Genomic DNA, 26,349 nt, shown 5'->3' with positions numbered 1-26,349 from the left:
CGGTTACAGGTCACGAAATGAAAAACTGCAGCTCTTAACGTGTGGGCTTTGTTCTTTCTGAATAAAAATCATGCACATTAAAAACTTCAGTCATCCCTGGTCACACCCGAATTTGACTCTGAAGGCAAGTGACAACCCAAGTTTTTGTTAAAAAGCCTCTGGTTCGCTGGGCGTGGTGGCGCACGCTTGTCATCCCCGCGCTTGGGAGGCGGAGACAGGAGGATCGCGCAGGCTCGAAGCCAGCCTCTGCTGGCCTAAGAGACCCTGTTTCCAAATAAAATATAAAATAGGTCTGGGAGTGTAGCCCGGAGGTAGAAGGCCCCTGGGTTCCATCCCCAGTACCACACACACAAAAAAAACAAGAAGTGTCAGCTTGCACAGTGGGTGAGGTGCTGGGCCTTGGGCTTGACGGGGAGTTATGAGCCAGAAATAAGTCGGTTTTCCTCTTTCCTCCTAGGTGAAAACTCTGGACTATATCAAGAAGCGAAGCAAACAGCCAGACATGAGCCACCTCACAGAGCTGGCCCTGAGGCTCCCTCTGCAGACGAGGACCTGACCCTGCCCTTGGGGTGCTTCCTGTGCCGGGTCAGGGACCCCCATCGGCCTGCTTTGACGCTCTGAGCTCTTACTGGAATTTAAAGTTTTTTTTCCCTTTTATCTTTATTTTTACATATATACAGACTGGCTTAAGCTTTGGTTTCTGCCTGTTTATTGACAGCACAGAAGTGGGGATTGTCAAAGCATTAAAGCCGGATGTCCTCTAAGCGGCAGCACGTGAACATTTCTCTGCACACCTGAAGGCCTTCCGGTCCTTGGTCAGTCGGGGTAGGGTCAGAGGGGCCTTTAGCAAGGGAATCAGAAAGGAATGCCAGTGACTTTCTTTGCTGGAAGGTGCTTTTTTGTTTTGTAAAAATATCTTGGAAAAGCAGTCTGCTTTTAGTGGGCCACTCTTGGACACGTTCAGTCACAGGCACTGTGCCCTTGAGTTAGAAAAAGTACCTCCAGCCTGGAATGGAACAGCGTCTGGAACTCCTTAGAGGACCTAGGAGGGCACGCTATGGCCCGCTTAACTCCTGGTCCTAAGAAAGGTCGCTCGCTCAGAAAATGGAGGTCAAAGGTCGACTAGAGATTTGCTATGGTCTCGGTGCAGAGCCACTGAGAGGCAGAGGCGGTCCGAGTGGGGAAGAGCCCGAGGCCTGGCCCCACCACAGGAGGTGCCCGGACTGTCCCTGTGATCAAAGCTAAGCTGGGAGGCACAGCCTGGGCACTGGGCACTGGCCACTGGTGCATTCACACTGACAGTGCTTGTTCAGAATCCCGCGGACGCCAGGCATGGCCACTCCAAGCCCAGCCCTCAGGTGGATGGCGGCGGCCTCACAGGCTGTTCCCAGCAGAGCCCAGCCCATCTGCTTGGTGGCACCTCGGATGCCTCTGCCTGTAGCTGCTCCATTTGGTAGAGGAAGGAAAAAGAGGCTGCTAGTATGGTTATCACAAATTCCACTTCCAGATATGAGCGTTTTCTTCCAGCCAGCATTTTGGGGAAAGTCCCTGGAGGGACAGAGTAACGTGTGCTGACTCGGGGCTTGGGCAAAGGAGTGCAATCCATGGCACTGATAGTTAGGGCCCCGGGCAATTTTATTATTTTATCTCTGATCCTCAGCTGCCTCATCTGTACGATGGGGCTAAGAAGAGCACCCATAATCATGAAGATTAAATACACTAATGTGAGGACAGTATGTGCCCAGCACATACTAAACTTTCAGCAAGTGATAGCTGCTGTTTAGACACCAGTGCCCCCAACAGGGACGGGAGCTTTGACACAGAAAACGGGTTTTAGCCGCTCACGTATTCTCTGGACACGTGAGCTAGTTCATCCGAGCCCGCTGAGATCACCCTTCAGCTTTTCAGGCGTTCCACTGGAGACAATGTCAGAAGGCTTTCATCTGCAAAACTAAGTAAGAAAAGCAATCCGGGCTGTTCGGGGGACAAGGCGCTATATTTAATCCTCCAACCGGATGGACCTGGACGCGTTCTTGTCGATGAAGAAGACCTTGTTGGGGGCGGGGGTGAAGCCCAGGCCGGCGCCCCGGCTGTACTTCCAGCTCATGGCCCGGTCGTAGTCCTGCTGCAGGTTCTGCTGCAGGGCGTCCGCCGCCTTCCTGCTGAGGGCCATGTTGGGCCTTGCCGTAGTGCTGGCGGGGCGGCTGAAGGAAGGCGAGAGATTCTTAAAGCCACCCATAAGCTTGAGGAACTTCAGTTTCTGTTCCTCGTTCTTAAAGCCAGCCGTGTCCCACTGGCCAAACTTTGTTCCCTGTGGTAAAAGGAGAGAGTCCATGATTTCCCTTGAACACCAAGTCCTTCCCTGCCCTCAACCCAGGCCAACTGCTTAGAAACCAGATAATGAAAGGCCTATGAGAAGCGCCCTGCAGGGAGCACTGTCACCTGTCACCCCCGACGCCTGAGGACGAGCTGCCTTCCTGCTCTTCTCCCAGTGGCCGCAGCACAGCCCCCTCACGGGGATGGCGCGCTCCCTGCCCACACAGCACCTCAGCCTTACCCCATCACGCGCCCGCCCGCGACTCGGCCGTCACCGCCAGCCTTCAGCCAGCGGAGGGTGTCGCGGGCGGGAGCTCTTGGGAACCAGCGCTGTTCTCCCCGAGGCGCTGCGCTGTCCACAGGAAGAGCAGGGGTGCTGGGCCACTCAGCCAGCTGGGCACCTCGGGCTCCCAATTCCAGCGAGAACACTCGCCAGCCCCTCAAGGCCCTCCCTCCTCACGGAAGGGGCGGGAAGCCCCGATCCTGGGGACACACAGCTTTGAAGTCAGGCTGCCGGATGAAGCCCACCCGTGCGACTGCCCCCCGCCTAAGTGCGCTAAGCCTGTGTCCTCATCTACAAGGTGAAGCTGTAGTGTCCCCTTCTCAGGGCATCATTGAAACTTGTAAGTTCTATTTTTGGGGGGGTGGCAGTACTGGGGATGGAACCCTTCTACCTCCGGGCTACACTCCCAGACCTATTTTATATTTTTATTTGGAAACAGGGTCTCTTAAGCCAGCGAGGCTGGCTTTGAACCTGCGCGATCCTCTTGCCTCCTGCCTCTGCCTCCCAAGCGCGGGGATTACAAGCCTGCGCCACCACGCCCGGCTTGTAAATTCTATTTAACACCACAACCCCAGCACACACCTCCAAGCACATTTTAGCTCCTGGATAACAGGTTCTTTCTAACCCCATCCCCACCAGACCGTGACCTCCACGCTGCCCGGGAGCTTTCCACTCGCAAGCCAAACGCCCGCCTAGGTCAGCTCTGAGAGAACAGTCAGAACCAGTCATCTCTACGGCTGCCCTGAATAAGCTGGCGTCTTAGACTCCCCACTTCATGGTGGCCCAGATGCAGAAGGGACAGCTTCCTGGACTGCAATTTCTAGAGCAGAGGCCACTCTGACAGCCCCCAACTGGGACTGAGGGGTGCACAGCCAGGAGGCCGACACGCCGGCTGTCTGGGCTGGTGGCCTAAGGCCGTTGGTCAGTCAGAATCCCCAGCACACGCCTCGGCGGCCGGGGACTGGGCCGCAGCGCTAGGGAGAGCACCCCGTGGATCCCAGCCCCAGAGCCAGACTCCGGCCACGTGCTGCTAGGTCCAGCCCCACGGCCACCGCCTGGGCGGCTGCCCACTCCTTGCCCTCTTTGCTCAGCCAGGGCATCCCACTGGTGCAAGAGCATTGACACAGGAGACCTGGAGCCATAACAGAAAATACGTAAAGCCTCATCCGTACCCCACATGCGGCAGGACTTGGGTCCCACTGTCCAGGCAGGGAAACTGAGGCTCCCGGACAGGGAAGTTTCTTGCCTAGAGACTCAAATTAGAGAGCGGCAGCACCAATAACTGATCGCAGACTTCTGAATCCAAACGAGCAATCTGGTCTGTACCCTGAAGGCTAGTGCCCGAGCAGGAAGGCAGGCCTCCCCGTCACCTGGACCGTCACCCGGAGGCTGCTTCTCTGCATACACCTCGCCATCTTACGCTCCTTGACCCTTCCCTCCAGCAGCCCCGGGCAAGCTTGCCACCATGGCCTGCCACTGAGACCAGCGTCAGGCCTTCCCTAGGGTCCTCCAGCCCTCGCCACCTCTGGGCTGCGCACCCACCACCGCCGTGCCTGGGCCGCTCTTCCCTCGACGCTGGACAAGGGTCAGCCTCCCTGAGTGGCCTGGCGGCCCCTACCCCACCTAGCACAGGCCACCCTACCCCATCATGCATTCTCCCTGGCGCTATCGCTATCTAGAATGGCCCTTCTCAATATCGCTCTCCCTGCCAGCCCCATCCCGGCCACTAGTAGGGAGTGCCAGGCTGACGTGTGTCCTGGAACTCCATTCCAGGGAGTCAACCCAGATTGGTCGATGTCACTCAGCTGCTTGACTGAAGGTGTGGAGACCAGCGACCCACCAGGGCCGCACCCACATGATCCTCCCAGCCGTCCCATCTCCTGAGGCCACATCTTGAAGTTTTCCACTCAACTGCCATCGCCTCCTTCGGCCTCCTACCCTGTCCCAAGCTGCCCTCCAAGGGGGCCGCCACTGTGAGGAGTCCTCAGAGATGAACCCGCAGGTCACCCCACTCATCCAGAGCAGACACAAAGGTTTACTTTGCACGGCCAGCTCTCCAGGAGGGAGGCAAGCACCCTTCTGGAAGGAGAAAATTAGCTCGGGACCAACTCCGCTGTGCAGGGAGCCTGGGGGTGGGCTGGTCTTCCCACCCCACCCTACTCCTTGTGCTGGGGGGTCTGGACGCAGAGCGCCACTGCAGCGGCGCCAACCTACCGTCCACTTGCTGGTCTCAGAGGCTTCCGTCTTGCCTGACTCCCGATCGATCTCTTCTTGCAAGGCCTTTCGCCTCACCTGGGAAAGGGCAAGAGAAGCGAGACACCAACGTTTTCTTCTGACTGTAAAGGTCGGGGCGGGGCGCACCTCACTGCCCACAGCGCTGGCAGAGCTGCCTCGATTATGCCCTGACATAAGCTCACCCACCCTCACCACTATAGTATTTCTTGTTCCAACATCCACTTTGGGTGGGAACTTTCTCAAAATGCAATGCCAAGACCGAGGACACTGTAATTAACTTCTGTGATAACGGCACTGATTTTCTAGAAAGAAGGCAGGCTGTAGAATCAGGCAGTCTAGAATAAATCCCTGAACTGCCATCTGCCAGCCGTGTGGCCTTGGCTAAGTCACTTAACCTTTCCAAGCACTGGTCTATCCGCGACAGATGGAACTATTAGCTACCTCGGAAGCAGGTGGGAGATACAGAAGTGTGTAGGCAGCGGAGCCCGGACACAGCAGGTGTGTTCTTGATGGGTGGTAGGGTGGCTCCAGACCTCCCGGGGCACCAAGACCCCAATGTTCAATGCAGCTGCTTCCTGGGCCTGATCCTCCCTCCCCAGGATTTGGGTTTAACGTCAGGGCCCCCAACTATTGCCCTTTCTCCTCCCTTCTAATCTGCCAAAGGCTGCAAAATGAGGTGAACTTTTATCTAAGTTACATAAAACAAGAGTGAAAGTGACAGTTATAGGAAGAAGGCGAAGGTGCAGGGCCAGCGAGGTCACGCACAGGCGGGGATGCTAACAGGCTACGAGAACAACGTACACGGCAGCATCCCAGATCCTCTAAAGCTACACATATGTAACTACCAGAGAGAAATCTGGAAGGATATATAGGATTAGCATTGACTGTTCGGTGGCAGGACTTCAGGTGTGCCCCCACCCCAGTAGGTCATCCTCCCATTTTTTATTTTTTGCGGGTCTGGGGATGGAACCCAGGGGCATTCGACCTCCAAGCTACACCCCCTGCCCTATTTTTTATTTTGAGACAGGGTCTCACTAAGTTGTGGAAGGCTTCACTAAGTAAGTAGCTGAGGCTGTCCACGAACCGTGATCCCCCAGTCTCAGCCTCCCAAAAGCTGGGATTACAAGTGTGCGCCACCACGCCCGGCTTATCCTCCTGTTTTAAAATGTATTTATTGGAAAAAGGGGAAAGGTTCAGTTAAATCGAGGTCATCCCAAATGGTTAACACTTCCTTAGAAGTTATATTCCACAGTCACGAGCAAACACAAAGAAGAGGGCTGTGTATGGAGTGCTCGGGGCTTGAGCTGGACTGCTCGGCCAGGACAGCGCTGTGTCCTCGGGCGGGGGAGACCTGAAAGGAGTCAGGGGTGCGGCGCTGTCCTCTGCTGGCTCTGGTGAGCTGAGGGGGCTGCGCCCACAGGGAGGTGGGGCACTGTCTGGGGCCAGCGCCTGTACCAGGCCCTGGATGGTAAGGCTGGCAGCACTGCCCCAGGGATCGTCCTGGTGTGCCGAGGGCCCCTCCTCCAGGGAGCTCCCGATGCCCCAAGCAGGCCTGGTATTTCTACCTCTTCTGGGTCTCTCCATGAGAGTTGGCACACCCCTCAATGCTCCCTCCACTCCTCTTCCCCTGGGGTGGGGGAGCCATGAACAGGCCGCCTGGCTCACCTCCTCACCCCATTGCTCCCCTGGGGCTCTGAGGCGGCGCTCGGCAGGTACAGGCTGGCAAAGCCAGAGGATGGGGAGCGGCTGCCAGGGATTCAGCACAGATGTGAGGCCTGCCCTGCCGGCAACTTCCAAATACGACCTCACCTGGTCTCCAGCAACAGAGGAAGGCTGTGCTGTCATGACCCTTACTTCAGAGTGGAACCGCTGGGTCAGTGAGGCCAGGCCTGCTCAGGCCGACTGGTGTGCCCTGGTCCAAGGCCAGGCCTCTGCATCTACCCCACCATCCTGCCAGGCCGTGGGGCCTAGCGCCATAAAACCAACACTCCAATTCCAGAAGGTCTAGTTCCCACACAGCACACCTCTGCAGGGCTCTGGACAAGACAAGCAAAAGCCAGTCCACAGTGGAACAAGTTCTTCCTAGGTGCTGCTGGATGCACAGCAGGGAGCAGCCCCCCCAGGGGGCTGTCTCAGCATGTCACATAGATGTGCCCTGCCCTGCAGGGGCTGCAGGGAAGGACCCCTCAGGCCCCTGGGTCACGGCAGCTCTGAGTCCCCTGGCGTGGGGTGGGGAGGCCGCAAGCTCCCTCTGGAGCCAGCGGACCTAGGGGTGGCAGGAGAGGAGGGGCTGGGCTGTACCTGGTCGATGTGCGCCTCATCCATGTTGCCCTTCTTCTCCAGCACCACCTCCAAGTCCGTGTCTGGTTCCTGCAGGCGGGCAGAGGCGGGTAAGGCTCAAGTAGCGTGGCTCCCCACCCCCCAGCAGGTGGGGCAGCATCCAAGCTCAGGAAAGACCCCAGGCTCCCGTGTCACTCCGGCCCTGCCACCAGACAGCATCTCCATCCACACAGTCCTACCGTCCTCTCCTCTCACACATGGGGGCACTAAGTTACCTGACAAGGAAACTGAGGCTCAGGAGGGTCAAGTGACTGGTAGAGGACTAACATCTGGAATGCACAAAGAACTTAAGGATACACTAGAAAAACAAGTAACTCAGTCAAGAAATGGGCAACCAAACTGAACAGCCACTTCACAAAAGAAGAGATACAAATGGCCGATACATGAAAGAATGTTCAACATCATTAGCAACCAGGGAGCTGCAAATCAAACTACACTGAGATTCCATCTAACCCCAAAGAGAATGGCAATCATCAAGAAGTCAAATAACAAAAAATGTTGGCAAGGATGTGGGGATACAGGAACTCTTCAATACTGTGGGTAGGATTGCAAATTAGTTCAGCTGCTATGGAGATCAGTGCTGCAATTCCTCAGGAAACTAGGAATGGATCCACCAGATGATCCAGCTGTACCACTCCTGGGTACCTTTCCAAAGGGGCCCAAACCAGAAAACTGCACTATATATGCATATCCATGTTCATAACAGTACAATCCACAAGATACCAACTCAGGTATCCATCAACAGATGAATGGATTACAAAATTATAAGAAATACTCAGCAATAAAAAATGATGTCGCCGGGCATGGTGGTCCACGCTTGTAATCCCCATGCTTGGGAGGCGGAGACTGGTTCGAAGCCAGCTGTGCTGGCTTAAAAGACCCTGTTTCCAAAAATAAAAAAAGTAAAAAATAGGTCTGGGAGTGTAGCCCGAAGGTAGAAGGGTTTCCAGGAACCCAGTACCACCAAAATAAATAAATAAATAAATAAATAAATAAATAAATAAATAAATATTATGTCATCTTCAAGAAAATGGAAGGACCTGGAGGACATTATGTTTAGTGAGATTGGCCAGTCACAGAAATCAGAGTCGTACGTTTTGTCTAGTAAGTCCAGGATAGGGAGTAACTGGGATACCAGAGGGGCTCCAGACAATGGAGGAGCCTCAGTGGAGCCAGGGAGGAGGTCAAGGGAGAGGAAGGGGCGAGTAAGGGTCAGGAAGGAACTATTCTATCCTCCTGCAGCCAGCACCTTTCTTTTTATTAAAAGTTTAAGCCGGGATTGGTGGCACTTGCCTATAATCCCAGTACTTGGGAAGCTGAGGCAGGATTGCAGGTTCCAGGCCAGCCTCAGCTATTTAGAGAGGCCCTCCATTACTTAGTGAGACCCTGTTTCAAAATAAAGAATAAAAAAAGGACTGGAGGTGTAGCTCGGAGGTAGGATGCCCCTGGGTTCAATCTCCAGCACCATAAAAAAGTAAAGTTTAAAAAAAAAAGCATAAAAACTGATTAAATGGCAAAGCAGTCACAAGCTAGGTTTAGGGAGGGGCAAGAACTTTTCAGGGAAAACAGGAGGGCATCAGTCCACCTTTTGGTCCCATCTGATTAAGGAAGTTTGTCTGCTTGTAGACAATTTCCACGTCCAGGTACTCTGTACGTGGTTAAGCCAGTCCAAAGTGGCGACCTCATGGCGTGGGCTAAGGCAGCTCCCAACATTTCCTCCCTTTAGTTTCTGTGATAAAGTCAGCAATATAAGTAAGCCCTGGAACTTCCTGGTCTGCGAAACATCAAATGTTCCCATTCAATTCTGCAAACTGTACAGAGAAATAGAAATATTATAACCAAAGTAAACAAATCAATCGGTGCCCATACATGAGTAGAAAAATACCTAAAAGGGTTAAGACTGTAAATACCATCGGCCAAACTTTCCCAAGACTTCAGTGTCTCTTTGTTCTTTATTTAAAAATAGTTAAAGATAACAGTTCTTGTAGGAAGGCTTTTGAGGGCGTCTCCTCCTACGGCTCATGTAACGGTATCCACGCTGCAACAGGTCTTTTTAAAATCGTGATGCCAGTAACATTCCAAATTGTGTAATTACTGCCCTGCTGTAGGGTACCTGATAGACAAGAGATCTCATATAGGGTACCTCCTTTATCCCACTGCACTTTAATATTCCCTGCCAGGAATACATAAGGATTGAGCACAGAGGCCTGAAGATGAACATCTCATGTGTGACTTATCTGTACAGTAGACATTTCATGAGTAGCATCTAATTCACACCTGGTTCCCTGAATTCTCAAGGGCTTCTTGATTGTGAGAAATAATTCCATCTTTTCTATCAGAGGAGTAGTTTGACTTGGGCTCCATTTTGTGACTGCCACTGTGTACCTATATGTGTGCTTGTATTTTTGTAAAGATAGCCTTTCCTGGGAAGTGTGAGTGCCAGCCCCTCCCCGGGCATCCCCTTCAGCCAGTGGCGTAAGGATTGTGAGGCCATGCTCCCACCAATGGGAGTACAGCACAGAAGCCCCACGCTGAAAATGAAACGCCCAGCAAATTCCCTCCATGTTGTTCCTGCACACCTGACTTTAAGGGTGGTGGGGTCCCTTGATCTCTTTCTGCAGAAAAAAAATTTCACTTTGCTGAGCTGCTGTCAATTATGTGTGTATTTTATGACACCATAAAAATTTACCTCTGACATTGGTTAACCCAACTTTCCAGATGGAGTTTTGTGATGGGCCCAAATCTGTTCCCAACACAGGTAGAGATAATCGATCTCAGACCCATCTCATTTCACTATTTCCATTTAATTTAGTAAAACACTGCACAGAGTCCCCAGCCATCTCTGTTCTGCAAACCTAGACCTACAGCTCAGCTAAAGCCATCTAAAAGCTCCTCATGGGATCCCCAATCAATAACCTCTTTCTCTGCTATAGTCAGCTTTCGAGGATGGGCTGTTACACATTCTGACGACATTAAGAACTCACCCGACAGATCCCACTGTCTCCCCTGGGCACACGAAGGCCTGGGGGCTAACCTGTTGCTAGGCACCAGAACAAAGCTGGTAAGAAAAATTAACTGTGCCTTCTGATTTCCCTTTCTAGGTACACAGGCAAGCCAAGTCTGTCTTCCAGGTCTGAAGCATTCTGTAATGTTCCATGAAAGGAACCCATCTAGATTTTCCTATAAAGTCCTACTTATATTAAGAATGATCTCCTGTGCTAAGAAGCAGTGCTGGCATATACGCAGCATTATTTAAATAAATGGTAGGTGGGACATCATACCCATAACTGTCTGAGCAACAGCAGGCTGGGGAATATGTATCCAGTAGTGCACAGGTTTTCCTTGGCCGCACTCATCATGGACATGACGACGGCCAACATCATTAGGAACATGTTTCCTGGAGTGATGGGTGAGCGGAAGTCGCCCTCGGCATCTGCTCAAGGGACTGTCACCCCCAGGAGGTAACTTCAGACTTTGGATTCCTTCGGTCATCTTCTGAGTCGCCCCTTTGGTATGGTCTGACATGTCTACCTGGACACAAACCTCTTTCTTTTTCACACAAGTGTATCCTCTGCTAAGCATCATTAAGAGAGAGAGAGACAGTCAGAAACAGAGACCTTTCTATTTCCCATTCGAGGGATCTTTCCAAAAAACCTGAGCAACAGGTTGGGTGGATGAATGAGTTTCCACTGCATGCCTGAGATGCTGTAAGAGAATCACCACCAATCCGAAAAAAATTAAGTGTCGTTCGGGCTAAAGATAACAAATCCTTAGGAGAAACAGTTCATCAATTTTAGAATGTCATTGTACATTCGACGATGCCTTGACTGATAGGATTACTAGGAATGTCATGAAATGAGGCTATATTCCAGATAGAACAGATTTCGGCAAAAGCTTTAGAAGTACATGCAGGTCCACCGTCAGTTTTTATCCACCTAGGAACTCCCACGACTGGACACACCTGCAAACAACGTGTTTTAACATAAAATAAGGCCCAGAGGAATTTTGAGTGTCTACAATAGTGTGAATAAATCTCAGTTTAGCAAATGAGGGGTAATGAGTACTATCTGTTGCCTTTCTTCACTAGGGGAGAGTCTACACAAAAGGGACTAATGGAGAGCATGGCACAAAACGGGCACAAGTAGAGTGGGAACATGTCATGTGTGCAGCTCATGGGCGTGTAAGAGGGGATAAGCTGAAAGAGCGAGTATCTGGCGTAGTAAAGCTCGTGGGTTTTCAGCCGATTTAAACGCGGTGGCTACGAGTTGCTGGGCTTGAGCAATTCCATAGGAAAGAGAATCGTGTCAACTGGAGTGAGATCTGATGTGAGTAATACAAAAGAGATGGGCATGTGTTCTAATCAATTGTTGAATTTTATGAAGACAGTTAAAAATAAATTCATTATTAGCCTTTTTAATGTGAGCCATCTCCATACAACATAATGGGAGTCTGAAACAATATTAATCAGTGAAGAACGGGTCTGAAAAACTGCATGCGCTGCAGCCGATTCTGCCAGAAGCAGAAGTTTTAGGGAGGGAAAGGACCCTGTTTTGCCGTAAAGTCCAGAAACTCGCTTTTCCATGGGAGCTACCCTCGGTGAAATCGGGAAGCACCTCAGGGATGGATGTAAAACGAGTCATTTTAGGAAACCTAAAAAACACTGAAGAAAAGAAAGTTAAAAGTTTATCTGAGGGGTAACGGGTTGAAATGTCCCCTATCAAGGAAATAAAAGATACTTGCCATCGACTATCAAAAGACCAGGAGGTATCAATTCCATGCTTAGTAAGAGGAACATAGTGTGAGGATGATAAGCACTCTCTGCCCTTAATAACAAGACCACTTCATTTGCTGTATATCAGTAACAAGTGTTTCTGCAGGTTGTGATGAAAGATGTATCCGTTCTATAACTACTAAAGTAGGAGGCAATTGTGCAATTAGTCCTGCAGGAAGGGAAGGCATGGGCGATACAAAGAACAGAACAGGGAGACTGGAGTTAACTGGAGAGACCCGCACATCAGGAAGACTGTCCTACTCAAGAGAGCGCTTGTCAAGCCATGGGGGGAGTAAGCACGGCGGAGAGGGACGGGTGACCCCGCAGGAGATCACGCAAAGGGGCTCACTGGCGGTTATTTCTAAGGAAGGCCCCTTCCAATTTCTGTCTCCTAGAAACTTTTGGAAATCATTTAAAGTATCTAGTGATTTTGTACTAAATCTTGGTGCTTAAGGTTGAATAGTCTTTTATTAAATGATATGTCCTAAGTATTGAAAAGGAGTTTCCTTTTGCATTTTCTCTGGGGCAACCTGCAATTCCCATTTCTGTGGGGAGTTTATTAATCGTTTTATTGTTTTAAGCCCAAGTGAAATTGTGGAACAGGGGGTCTATCTACAAGTATATCACCCGCACAGTGGATGATATACAGATAGAAAGCTGATTCTGGATGGGTTGAATTGCTTGTGTGACGTAATGCTGGCACACAGCTGGACTATATTCATCGTATCCTGAGGGGAAAATCTCTGCTGATATCTTTTAACAGGTTCCTTGTGGTTTACTATAGAATCAGAAAATGCAAATTTTCTCTTGTCCTGAGGACTTAATCGTTAAAAAAAAAAAAAAAAAAAAACTTCTTGAAAAACTTTCTTGAAACAAGGTCTAAGTTGCAGAGGGCCTGTATCTGAGGCTAGCCATGAACCTGCAGTTCTCCTGTCTTGACTTCCCAAGTACTGGGATAACAAGTGTATGCCACCACACCCAGCACGGAAAACAATCTTTTAAGATCTAAAAGCACCAAAAGCCAATCTAAAGGTACCAGATGGAGAAGTTGCAATGGTCTTATGGGCTGCATTATTTCATGAACCACTTCGGAGATCTTAATTGCCATTTACCAGTAAATTTGTGCGTGTTCCATGGACTTTTGGAAGGTTCTATGTGCCCTGTGTCTAACTGTTCTCATACTAAATATTGTATAATTTCTTTCCAATTATTGGCCACTATGCTCCCCAAACAGGTTTGTCTGTAAGCCAAGTGGTTGGAATGCCGTGATCATTACCCTGATTACAGACAGTGGCCACTATCCCAAAGAGCGATACCCTAATCCACGGTGCACACTGATACCTTCATGATCAATGGGCTTCTCAATACCTGGTTCAGTTTTTCCCAATCTCTGAGGAAGTTGGAATTTACTTGATGGAGTGCCAACAGTCAGATGTAACTGACTACGAGTCTCTCTTCCCCAAATATCACCAGGTATCTTGGTAACATAAGGAGTAGTAACAAATCCTGCAGTCTCTGCACTATCCCTCCAGACCAGCCCTGTGAGCTCTCACAGAACAGTCTCAACTGCCAGGTCCAGTGTGATTTGTTTCTGTTTGGTGCTTAGGCCATTTTTTCAGGCCAATCAAATAAATAATTGTTACATCAGCAACTGTATCAATTAGTGCTGTATACAGCAACTGTATCAATTATCAATACTAAGAGAAAGTCTTATTATTTACAAAAACGTGAGCACAGGTTTTGAATTTTTTACCTTTTGTGACCAAAAGCCCTGGTGATTGCACTTTCAGAGCCTTGCTCCCCTTGAGGGTGACTTATCTCTCATTATTTCTCAGGAAGCATATAAGGGGTTATCAAAAGTTGAGCAGTAAAGTATCCTTTTTTTTTTTTAAACTAGATATCCATGAGATTTTAGCATAACTTGGGTTTCTCTGGTGTCATCAGAGTCCATGACCTTGGGGGAAAAACAGTGACACCCTCTGTGGTCAATCCACTTTATCCTATATTAAGGCCTACGGCCCCTGGAGGGACGGAGCCGAAGACCCCAGCCCGCACCTTTTGGAGGCCCATGTCTGCAGTAGTAGTGATTTCTCTAGTGACTGGCAAGGCTAATCCTGCGCTCCTAGCCATCATTGAGCTGAGCGATGTGATTGCTGTTGGCTGGGAATGTTCCCTGCTCCCTGACTACAGCCCAGCAGTGGCCCTTCTTGTTTCCTGAAAGAGGTTTGCCTGATTATCAAACTTAAAATGGCGCCGATGTGGTCAGTGTTCTCCCTTTTTGCACCAAGGGCAAATCCCAGGGGGTTCTCCATCATCTTTGAGTATGGCCGTTATTTCTTGCATATGTAACGCTGGACCTTAGACTCAGTATGTTGATTTAATACCGTCCCCAAAGCTGCAGCGAATTCAGACTGTTTACGCTGCTCTGTCTCAATAGTTTCAGTCACTTTATATAAAGTCCGACAAGGATTTGCCTTTTACAAAGGAGAGGGCATTCCTAGCATCCTGATGCATTTTCAAAAGCCAGTTGTTTCAAGGGCTCCCTAGACCATTGCCTGAGTTTAGTACAGGACTGAGTGGGCTCGCCCGGCTCTGTCAAGGGGGCCAGCTCTCCAGGCAGCCAGGGAGGTTTGTTCACAAGCTTGTTGAGGCAATGCAGTCTGGGCGGCTCAACTCTCATGCCCAGTTAACATTTTGAGGTCAGTGGAAGTAGAAGGATTAACAGCGCGATCACATTGCATTATTTCTTGGCAAAAATCTCCCCAGGCTGTTTCCCATTGCAAATATCCTCCTCCAAAAGAGCGGCCTTAGCAAGCGCCTGGCTATCTACAGGAGCTAACATCGCTTCCTGAAACCTAAGATGCCCAGGGAAACGGGGCTTGAATTCCATTTTCTCTACATCTCTGAGAGCCTTTAACTAAAGTCAAAAGGATGGAGTTCTCTTAAGAGTTACTGTGGATTATTAGGATCAGGACTATGGAAAACAGGATCTCTGTCACCTTGTCTCACATTTAATCCCTTCTTTATAGCTGTATATAACAATTTTTTTTTTTTTTTTTTGGTGGTACTGGGGGTGGAACCCAGGGGCTTTCTACCTCCGGGCTATACTCCCAGACCTATTTTATACTTTATTTGGAAACAGGGTCTCACTAAGTTGCTGAGAGCCTCACTGAGTAGCTGAGGCTGACTTCGAACCTGTGCGATCCTCCAGTCTCAGCCTCCCAAGAGTGGGGATTACAAGTGTGCGCCACCACGCCCGGCTTATAACAATTTTTAAAAGGATTATTGGGAGACCACTTTGCTGTCGGAGAAAGGATACTGTCACCTCACTCGCATTTTCCCCATAGCCGGCCGGAGGTGCCGAAGGCTGGGCGCAGCTCGGCAGGCCTTGAGGGGAAAGCTTGAGTCTCGTGAAAAGGTTCCAAACAAGCCTTAACAAGAAGGGCCTGAGGAGTAAAGACGGTTACAGGTACTTTCATTCCATGTCAATACTGTTTCGAAGTTTGTCCTGCTCGATCCTCAGGATCCAATATTCCCTCCTTGGGGAACCGAGGGCCGGCTTCTGTAACCCAGTCTAAGAATTCCCTTACAGTCTGCTGAATGACAGAAGCTCCCTTTTTTGAGAAGCGAATTATAGTAATGCGGCATGTGGGACAGATGATTCCCCACTGTTCTCTGACCGTGGGTTACCCCTCTAAGCTGGACGCAACCTGGGACAGGAACGGCTCACCGGAACAGGCTTCTCATTCCACACGGGAACGCCAGCTGTGACGGGCCAGGTGGCGAGGATGCTGCCTGATGACAGTCTCTCACGTGAATGACTCTGGGTCCAAATTATTATTATTATTTTATTTATTTATTTTTTTGGTGGTACTGGGGTTCCTGGAAGCCCTCCTTCCTCCGGGCTCCACTCCCAGACCTATTTTATATTTTTGAAACAGGGTCTCTTACGCCAGCACGGCTGGCTTCGAACCTGCGCGATCCTCCTGTCTCCGCCTCCCAAGCGCGGGGATTACAAGCGTGTGCCACCACGCCCGGCCAAAATTATTATTTTTAATATGAGGTCGGCCAGGGAGGAGCCTGGCAACTCTCCTGTCCTCCTGTAGCCAGCACCTTTTTATTTCTTCTTTTTTTAATTTTTATTGGTGCATTGTATTCATACATCATATTGTGGTTAAAAAAAACTTGTGTGTACATACATGTACACATCACTGATTTAACCCCTACCCAATTCCCACCCCATTCCCTCCCCGTCCCTCCCTCCCTTGCTCGGCTTAGTGGTTGACTTCGATATGTTTAAGTACATTGTGTGCTTCAGAGATTTTCCTCTTCCCCCTCCTTTTTCCTCCTTTAGGTTGCCTTGTTTGCTCCTCTATAGGATTTCCTTTTTCATCTAGAGTTCCTCCTATGACCTCTTTCTCCCTAACTCTCACATATTAGGGAAAGCATCTGATTTCTTATTAGTACCTTTTTTTTAAATTAAAAGTTTAAACAAGTCGGGCGTGGTGGCGCACGCTTGCAACCCCAGCATTTGGGAGGCTGAGACAGGGGGATTGCGGTTTGCAGGCAGCCTCGGCTACTTAGTGAGGCCCTTTGCAACTCAGTGAGACCTGGTTTCAAAATAAAGGATAAAAAAAAGGGCTGGGGGTGTATTTCGGAGGTAGAATGTACCTGGGTTCCATCCCAGTACCACAAAATAAATAAATAAATAAATAAATAAATAAATAAATAAATAAATAAATAGTTTAAACAAAGCAACATAAAAAATGATGTAGATGGCTAAGCTGTCATGAGTTGAGTTAGGCTTGCCAGCTAGGGTTAGGGAGTAGCATTCAAAGGCCAGGCTGAGGGAGCGGCAGTCACAGGCTTGAGGTTCAGGGAGGGATAAAGTAAATATTTGAGGGAGAAGGGGAGATCATTAAAGCCCACCTTTCGGTCCCATCAGGTACAAGGAAGTTCGTCTGCTTGCAGACAATTTCCCTTTAACATGCACTGTGTACATGGTTAAGCTGGTCCAAAGTGGTGACCAGATCGTGTGGGCTGAGATGGCTCTTGACACCTTCCAGTTCCAAGTTTCTGAATAAAGATAGTAAAACCAAGTCTACTGGATGAGAGCAGAGCTGGGAGAAAGCCAGCAATCAGGACCCGAGCTGTGGGCCGGCGGGCTAGGACACCTCTGACGGCCCAGGCCAGGGCCTCATCTCTTCAGCCAGTACTTACTGAGCCCCTCCCCCAGGCCAGATTCCCTGGGCAAATCCTGGCCCAAAGCCACCCAGCCAACAGGTGCAGAGCTAGAAGAGGCTAGAGCTTGTCCCCAAGGAACACAGTCATGTCCTGGGCTCCAACCAAGGAGACGGGGTTCCTGGAAAGGATACCCGGGCAGCTTCTGAGAAGGGACGAGTCAGAAGCGAGGCATTCTGGGCTGGAATCCCAGTTCTACCTCTACCAACTAGGGGGCCTCAGACCGGGTCTTCAACTCCCTGAGCCTGGGTTTCCCTGGCTGTTAAGCGGGATGACTGCGGCAGCTCCCTCAGAATGCTGGGAAGAAGGAATGGGTTAACAGGTGGAGAGCACTTAGCCCTGCGCCAGGAACGTAGTGAGTGCCCTGGAAATGCCAGCCGCCCTGATGGGCCAGGCATCTGCTCGGAGCAGGGCACACAGCACTCCAGGACACACGCCATCTTGTTTTTGCCTGCAAGAAATCCAGGAAAGGCTTTCCCTAGAAAACAGATCCAATTCACTCCAAATCTAAACGCAATGAGATCTTGGGTACACCATCAACAGTAGGGAACACCTGCCTCATCCACCACGCAGCCTGGGCTCCTAGACCCAGCCGTCCCCGAAGCTCAGTAACTCACACCCTTTCAAATTACGTCAGCAAGGCCCCCAGGATTCTAGTGGCTCAAAGCACCAGTGCAGCACATGTGCAAACACACCTACGGGAGCACGCACACACACACTCCACCAACCCGCGGGAAAGCCTACCTCCTCCCAGGGGTCTTCTGCCCCCCCACTCTCTCTCCTCTTCTTCTTCTTCCTCTTCAGAGGCAGCTCCTCCACGATGACGACGGGCTGTTCAACCTTGGTCTTGGCCTTCGTTTTCTTCTTCACTGGGGACCTGGGGCTCTCGCCTAGGGGGATAAACTCGGGAGCCTCCACTGTGGCTGGCTTCTTTTTCCGTCCTTTCCTCGGGCTGATCTCGCCGGGCCGGGCCTGGCCTGGGGCGGGGTCTCCTTCCTGGTGGATTTTCTTCTTCTTCTTCACCTTCACACTGTGTTCTCCGGGGGTCCCCTGCTTCCGTTTCTTCCCCGTGGCTGTCTGCTCCTCGCTATCCTTCTCCAACAGGCCTGGGAACAGAGCATCTCCTGCCTCAAAATACAGCCAAGGGTCCTGGATGGAGAAGTCTAGGGGGTCGTCCTGGCCTGCTTTCTTTTTGTGTTTTTTGAGCTTCCTGCCAGTTTTGGTTGCCTCCTCGCCCTGGCTGGGGTCTGGGGAGCCCTTCGCCCCCAAGCCATGGGATGCGGCCAGAGGTAAGGACTTCCTTTTCTTTTTCTTCTCCTTGCTGAAGGACTCCGAGTGGTCAAGGGCCTGCTTCTTGGGGCTGGGTGATTTCTCGGTCCGTCTGGCGCGCGACCTGGGCTCAGGTTCTGGGAGCTCCTCGCAAAGGGTGCTGTGGCCCTTCTTTTTCTTTTTTTTCTTGAGCAGAGGTACCTCAGGTGCCTGCCCCTGGGCCACGTTCTTCAAGGGGGATGTGGCCCTCACAGGGGAAGAAACGGCAAAACGATCGTCATAGTTTATAAGTGAGCACTGAGTCTCTGGCTCTTTGACCACCTTCTTCCTCTTCTTCTTCTTTTTCTCTGAGAGCCCAAGGCTCGGGTCTACTTTGTGACTCTTGGTGACCATTTCTGAAAAATAAACGGTACAAGTTATCACCATAGCCAGCCCCAGTGCTTAGTGCTAACCTCTGCACACAGAAACAGTCCTGTGAGCGGGTAGTCTGGGGACAGAGAAATAGCCATGGTTCCTTTGGAGCCAAGGGAAATCTGCTACAAGTCTAAACTTAGTCATTCAATACATGTTTACCAACTGACTACCATGGGCCAGCCACCGAGGGCTCAACAGTGATCAGGCCAGACAGAGGCAGCTGCCCTCAGGACCCTCCCATTTCCCTGATCAAGGACACAGAAACCCTCAGGTCAGCCCTTCTTGCTGATTCCCACTAGAGGCAATAAACAGTGGCACAATTATAATCTCTTCCTCTGGCTCATCTAAAGAGCCCTCCTGCCTTAGGTGTGAAAATGAGCCTTCCTTCCCCCGCTGGCTTTTACCCTCAGAACAGCCTTCTATTGGCAGCGAGAGGAGGTGCCCTGGCTAGAATGCCAAACATATGGGTCAAATAGGGTCTTTGATAACGCTCTTTTCATTTGTCCTTGGACTTTCTGCGCCTCGGTTTCCCCATCCATGGCAAGATTAAACCAAAAGCTGCTCGGGTTAGGGGCCACAGCCAGCCTGCAAGCCTGTCTACCCTGTTTCCTGGTGTATTCCCAGAGCCTATCTCAGTGTCTGGCACAGAGCAGGCATTCAATAAATACTCAAGAATGAATGACAAAAATATAGAGATGAATGAGATAAAACACTAGCCATTAAAAAGCCGGGTGTGGTGGCACAAGCTTGTAATCCCAGTACTTGAGAGGCTGAGGCAGGAGGATGGCAGGCTTGCAGCCAGCCTCAGCTACTTAGCGAGGTTCTCCACAAGTTAGCAAGACCCTATCTCAAAATAAAGAATAAAAAATAGGGCTAGGGGTATAGTTCAGAGGTAGAATGCCCCTGGGTTCAATCCCCAGTACTAGGGAGGGGGCAAGAAAAAGCAGGTAGGCTTGAAGGAGAAAGAGGCAAGCTGGATGTAGTGGTGCACACCTGTAATCCCCATATTGGGAGGCTGAGACAGGAAGGACAACCTTAACAAGTAGTGAGGCTCTCATTAACCGAGTGAGATCCTGTTTCAAAATAGAAATAAAGAGCCGGGCGCGGTAGCGCACGCTTGTAATCCCAGCGCTTGGGAGGCTGAGACAGGAGGATCACACAGGTTTGAAGCCAGCCTCAGCTACTTAGTGAGGCTCTCAGCAACTTAGTGAGACCCTGTTTCCAAATAAAATATAAAATAGGTCTGGGAGTATAGCCTGGAGGTAGGAAAGCCCCTGGGTTCCACCCTCAGTGCCACATACACACACAAAAGAAATAAAAGAAATAAAATAGGAGGGTGGCGTGAGGAGCCCAGAGGTGTGTGGTTCAGAGAGTTCAGAGGTAGAATGCCTGAGTTCAATCCCCAGTACCACCACCAAAAAGAGAGGGGGGGGGGGGAGAAAGAGACGCAGAATGATAATACAGGCGACAGGAGCAAAGAACGGTGCAGGACACAACCTGCCTGATCAGCTGTCAAGAAGGGTTCTGAAGAGTACCAGGCAGCAGGGCATGCCTCTGTAATCCCAATACCTTGGATGCTGAGCCAGGGGGATGGAAGGCTTGAAGCTGGTCTCAGCAACTTAGTGAGACCCTGTCTCAAAACAAAAAATAAAACGGCCCCGGGGTTCAAATCCCAGTAGCAAAAGAAAAGGAAAGGTATGGGAAGAACAGAAGTTTCCAGCTTGTGCAACTTAAGGATGCTGATGTTAACTTCTGAGACAAAGGAGGCTATGGTGGGATGACTGGGCGGCGGGGGGAACAAGCTGGCCGGGCCAGATGCTTTAAGATATCCAAGCGGAGAGGCTGACTGGAGAGGTGGAAGTAAGGCCGTGTGAGGCTCAGGGGTGACTGTGTGGGGCAATAGTGATACAATCAGGACCTTGAGTGGAATAAGCCCGAGACAAGACCCCAAGATATATGAACATTTAGCCGAGTGAGCAGGGGAAGAAGGGCTTGCAAGAGGGGCAGAAGGCACAGACCTGGGGTGGGTGGAGTCAAGGAAACCAAGGGCTGAAGGTTGGGGGAGCGGCCAGGAGCCAATAAGAATAGGGAATCCCTGAGGGGTACTTAATCCTTTTCTCTTCCCAACTCTGCAATTCAGAACCCCGTAGGGTGCTCGTCCTTAGCTTGGCGATCGCGGAGGTATTCGTGTTTAAAAAGAAAGTAAGTGGAAAAGTTTGCAGGCGCAAATGCTTGCTTTTTGCAAAAGCGGCCCTAGACTCCCGCGTGAGGGCTGATGCGCCCATCCTGCCTCGCAGGCTTGGGTAACTCTCAGCGGTCCTAGGTCTCAAAATTAGCCCCAAAGAGGGATTGGAACCCAGCCCACAGGACTTCGGAGCCCGCACTCCGCTGACAGACTCACGAGGAGGAAGCCTGGGAGTCAGGGGGCGAAGGCGGCCCCTCCAAAGCTCAGCGGAGCCAAAGCTTCGGCACAGCCAGGGATGCCCGGGGGCCGGCGTCCAGGCGGGAGGACTTCTCGGAGGCGGCGGCCTGGGGGCGCACGCCGAGAGCTGCGGGGAGTTTTGGGTGCGGGATGCCTGTGCGAACCCCTTCTCCTGCGGGGCGCGAACGCCAGCCCCCGCGGCCCCGCGCCCCCCACACTCACCTGCGGCGCCCGCGTCCCCACCTCCACGTGAGAGCCGGCCCCGCCGTGACCCGGAAGTCAACCGCGCGCCGCGGGCCCGCCCCCGCGAGCTCCGGCTCCTTCCGGGTCGCGGCCGCGCGGAGGACGCGGTTGCCCGGGAAACCGCCGGCATGGCGGCGCCGCCGCGGAGGCAGAACTCCAGCCGCAGCGAGCAGCGCGAGGAGCCCAGCGGCTCCGGGGAGTCGTCGGTCACCAACCGGACGCCGGTGCCCACCGTGTCGTCCGCGTCCCCCGAGCTGCCTGTGTCGCCGGGGCAGGGCGCCGAGCCAGCAGGCAAACTCCTGTGGGAGCAGATCTGCGAGGGTAGGCAGCCCCGACTGGCCGTGAGGGCGGGCGGAGGGCGGCGGCGGGTCGCCGGGCGCCCACTGTGCGCCAGGCCGCTGACGTGCGGGGACGCGGGGCCCCAAAGGTCAAGCACCGAGCCGGGCGTGGGGGCGCACGCTTGTAATCCCCCGCGTGCAGGCGGGAGGCCGAGGCAGGAGGATCGCGCAGGTTCGAGGACAGCCTCAGCCACTTAGGCCCTCCGCAACCTAGACCCCGTTTCAAAATAAAGAATAAAACAAAACAAAACAAAAATATAGGGCAGGGGGTGTAGCTCAGAGGTCGAATGCCCCTGGGTTCCATCCCCAGACCTGCAATAAATAAATAAATAAATAAATAAATAAATAGGGGAGAGGGTGTAGCTCAGAGGTCGAATGCCCCTGGGTTTCATCCCCAGACCTGCAATAAATAAATAAATAAATAAATAAATAAGGCTGGGGGTGTAGCTCAGAGGTCGAATGCCTCTGGGTTCCATCTCCAGACCTGCAATAAAAAATAAATAAATAAATAAAAAAATAGGGCTGGGGGTGTGCTCGGGGGTAGAATGGCCTTGGGTTCCATCCCCAGTACCACAATAATAAATAATTAATTTAATGCACGGGTAAACTGAGGCTACGCAGCGCAGCCTCCCACCCCGATCCATGGTCAGGTCAAAAGAGGACGGGATGGTTCGAGTAAGGGAAGCTGTGTGCTGTGGACCACAGCTTTCTAGATCTCATTAGTGAACAGGAAAGAATCGCCTAGTCGGGAAAAGGGACCTTATTTTAAACGTCTGTGGAGCTTCTAATGGGATGGGGGCCCAGGTGATTGTGTTGTAGGTATGTGGGTAGTCAGTAGCCCACACGTGTAGACAAGGGAATTGTAATCCCTTCTTGCCGCAAACCTTCCTTAACATCTACAGAGGGAGTTTAGCTCCCTTCTTTTGTGGCCCCCGCGTGTACTTGGGTCACAAGGCCCTACAATAATAAGCCAGGCGTGGTGGCTCATGCTTGTAATCCCAGCATTTGGGAGTCTGAGACTGGAGGATCGCGGTTCGCGGGCAGCCTCAGCTACTTAGTGAGGCACACTGTAAATTAGTGAGACCCTGTTTCAAAATAAAGAATAAAAAACAGGGCAGGGGAGTGAGTATAGCTTGGAGATCAAATGCCCCTGGGTTTCATCCCCAGACCTACAAAAAAAAAAAAAAAAATATATATATATATATATATATATATGATAACAACTAGCTACATGTGGTTATCGAGCATCTGGAGAGGTGGTTAGCGCAGTTGAGGAACTGAATTTCTTATTTTAATTAATTTTAGTAAATTTAAGTAGCCACACGTGGCTACTGTGTTGGACAGTGCGGATCAGTAAATGTGCATTGAATGGAAACAAGAATGAATGTACTTAGCCGGGCGTGGTGACGCACGCTTGTAATCCCAGTCAGTACTTGGGAAGTTGAGACAGGAGGATCGCAAGTTTCTGAACCAGCTCAGCTACTTAGTGAGGCCCTCTGCAACTTAGTGAGACCCTGTTTCAAAATAATGAAAAATGGCACTGGGGGTGTAGCTCAGAGGTAGAATGCCCCTGAGTTCAATCCCCAGTATCTATCTATCTCTATCTATCTATCTCTCTCTCTCTCTCTCTCTCTCTCTCTCTCTCTCTCTCTCTCTCTCACACACACACACACACACACACACACACACACACACAAGAATGAATGCATTTGTATATGAAGGAGAAGAAGAGGGCTAAGTTGAAAGATGTGGAAAATACAGAGCATGTGGACAGTGGCCTGAGAATCAGTAGGTACCTGAAGGTAAACTCTTTCACCCCTCCATCCAGTGCTTAAGTTCCTTCTCCAGCATTATATTGCGCTAGGAAAAAAAAATCTGTTTTATTCTCAGTGTTCTTATAACTTTCATCCTTAGGACCATACTATGACCCAAGGAGCTAAAATCACTCTACCACAAAGAAGTCACTCTTTTTTTGTGTGTGGTACTGGGTACTGGGGATGGAACTCAGGGGCTTTCTACTTCCAGGCTGTACTCCCAGACCTTTTTTTTTTCTTTTTTGAAATGGGGTCTCACTAAGTTGCTGAGAGCCTCACTGAGTTGCTGAGGCTGGCTTCGAACCTGCGATCCTCCTGTCTCCGCCTCCGAAGTACTGGGATTACAAGCCTGCTCCACCACGCCCGGCCCCACTCGGACATTTGAAGGTAGCTACGTGGCTGTCTGTTTCCCAAATCACGCCAAGCCAAACTGCTCTTTATAGTATCATTTACTGCTAGTGGAGAGTTACTCTCATGTTGCTCAAGCTCATCTGTAAAGAGGAGGGATAATGTACCTACCTCACAGGGTTGTTGTGAGGACCAAAGGAAATAATGAAATAGCGTAGACAAAGGTGCTTACTACAGAGCCCTGCTGTAGGACGTTCTCAATAAATGTTCATTGTCAACAGAGAAACTTGCTTTGTGTTGTATTTTAGAATCAGAGTTTGTACCAGTCCATCAGGCCTAGGAAGAAACAAAGAGTTTGGGTACTTTTTGAAAAGCAAGGGCATTGATGACACTTATAAAGTGATGAGGTTTTTTTCTTAATGACGTTAATGAGGCCAAAGATAGCAAAATGTCCACACGGGCATCATGCCAATGATTTCAGCCCAGATGATGAAACCCAATCCTTAAACATCTAACAAGTGCAATTTTCTATAACAGACCTGTGGTGAGTAAATTCAGTTTCTTTCAAGGACATGAAAAAACAGGCTTTGTGGCAGTCCTGTCTTTGAGGTTAAGCATTTCATTCCATTAGGATGTCTCCACTTAAAAAGTAAATGATCACAGCAGACAGGCCTACCAGAAACTCAGTTTCAGTTTAGGTAAACACCTAACGTACAACAAGACCTTTCTCCTCCCTGGCTCGGGCTTTTCTGTGCGAAGCCCTGTCTCTATGGTAACATCTGTCAGTGTTCTTGAGTTTCTGCTTTCGTGTTTTCTTGATAACTAAGGACTTGATACTCTCAGAAGTACTAGTGCCGGGCTGGGGATGTAGCTCAGTGGTCGAGGGCTTGCCAAGCATGTGCACTCTTCTAAGACTTCTAATTAAATCTTAGAGTGGCTTGTAACCTGTGATGTTTAACTATTGTTTTAACCAAGACTGAGTTTTAGGGGTCGGTGTCTTCTATTTTGATACTGCTCTGATGACTGGTATCAATACCCTCTTTATTGTTCTTGGTTCACCATTTAACCCATCAAACACTCTCCAGTTCAGCAGCCCTCGATGCTGTAATAAAATCCGCCCCTCCATCTCACCTGCCACGATTGGGTCTGAACCAGCGCTTGTTCCTCCAGCCCAGCAGCTGAGCAAGCCAGAGAGAAACGACACCAAGCGTCCGCCAACACCGCTCACCAGTCAGCACCAGGAGCGCCTTCGCCCGCTGCCCACATCTGCGAGTCCGCGGTTTTAACTCTCTCGTCAGACGTTCCGTGGTGCTGGCATAGAAGGCCGTCACTGAGCAGTCAGGCAGTCCGCAGTGGGGAGGGAGCCCAGCTTCCTCGGTACACACAAGAGTGTTCACCATTCACGCTGCCGTGCACCCCCAGCCCTCTATCTGGGTGGGGCTGTCAGTCTTGCTGTCCTGGGTCCTCTCTTACGAGGTCACTTCTCGACTCGATTTTACCTCTGCACCCCTGACCTGTCATCTCAGGAACCGGACCTCAGCCCTACATCCTCTCCCAGCTCCTGTCGGTTTCTTTCCCCTCTCAGCCAAGCCTGCTCACACCACTTTGCTTCCCGTTCCCTTAGCAGTCCACAGCAGACTAGTTTCCACCTCATTTCCCCAAAGAAGATACTCTGCATTGAGTCAGCCGGCGCTGGGAACTGCTTTCAGCGCTGGGCCGGGCAAGGCTGCGCCACAGTGTTGCTTTGCAGCCCGCTCTGCACCGGCCGCTCGCCGCCGGCTCGGCTCAGCGAGTGGCGCCTGTTCACTCGGCCGCCAGTCCAGAAATGGCATCTTCCAGGCTGCCTTCACTCACCAGGGTAGATGTTGCTGTTCAGACCAGTGTATAAAATCAACAACCATTGCCCCTTGTTCTTAGGTTAAAGCTCGGTTTAGCATGCAGAGAGCATTAAGTTCCCCTAATGAGACAATCCCACTATAAGCCTTCGTAATTGAAAGATTATAAAATTTATAAATTTAACTGGTTTCCTTAAGCATAGAGCAGACAAGCACATTTTCTAAACATGAAATCAGCTCTTAGAAATCATGACGCAGTGCCAGGAGTGGTGGGGCACGCTTGTCATCCCAGCATCCGGGAGGCTGAGACTGGAGGATCGCCGTTCGCGGACAGCCTCAGCTACTTAGTGAGGCCCTCTGCAACTTAAATCCTGTTTCAAAATAAAAAATAAAAATAGGGCAGGGGATGTGGCTCGGAGGTCAAATGCCCCTGGGTTCCACCCCCAGTACCACCAAAAAAGAAATCATGACTCAAACTAT

At 50.7% G+C, this 26,349-nt stretch overlaps 3 protein-coding genes across 4 annotated transcripts in view; 2 read left to right on the top strand and 1 right to left on the bottom strand.

The window, feature by feature from the left end:
* The window catches only part of VPS35L (VPS35 endosomal protein sorting factor like), a gene marked incomplete at both ends in the record, with an annotated part of 118,763 nt that extends 118,207 nt beyond the window's left edge, over positions 1-556 (top strand). The window contains one exon of the mRNA XM_080703938.1: positions 458-556. Within this exon, the coding sequence (XP_080560064.1) occupies positions 458-556 (99 nt within the window). The remainder of the gene's footprint in view (positions 1-457) is intronic.
* Positions 557-1,999: 1,443 nt separating this feature from the next.
* On the bottom strand, positions 2,000-18,848 carry KNOP1 (lysine rich nucleolar protein 1; the record flags this gene model as incomplete). Of its 2 annotated transcripts, XM_080703437.1 has the most annotated exons (4): positions 2,000-2,311; positions 4,814-4,891; positions 7,136-7,204; positions 17,931-18,848. In XM_080703437.1, the coding sequence occupies 4 exons, from the start codon at positions 18,846-18,848 to the stop codon at positions 2,000-2,002; spliced, it is 1,377 nt and encodes a 458-aa protein (XP_080559563.1). The 2 variants fall into 2 exon arrangements, with proteins under 2 accessions (XP_080559563.1, XP_080559564.1); XM_080703438.1 differs by lacking the exon at positions 7,136-7,204.
* Positions 18,849-21,662: 2,814 nt separating this feature from the next.
* Positions 21,663-26,349, top strand: part of IQCK (IQ motif containing K) — a gene marked incomplete at both ends in the record, with an annotated part of 104,235 nt that continues 99,548 nt past the window's right edge. The window contains one exon of the mRNA XM_080703937.1: positions 21,663-21,855. Within this exon, the coding sequence (XP_080560063.1) occupies positions 21,663-21,855 (193 nt within the window). The remainder of the gene's footprint in view (positions 21,856-26,349) is intronic.

Source organism: Muscardinus avellanarius (genome assembly GCF_963383645.1).
Source record: "Muscardinus avellanarius genome assembly, chromosome: 10".
In the NCBI taxonomy this organism is placed as follows: Eukaryota; Metazoa; Chordata; class Mammalia; order Rodentia; family Gliridae; genus Muscardinus; species Muscardinus avellanarius.
The sequence above is the reverse complement of the archived record's forward strand: the minus strand, read 5'-3'. Positions and strand labels throughout refer to the sequence as shown.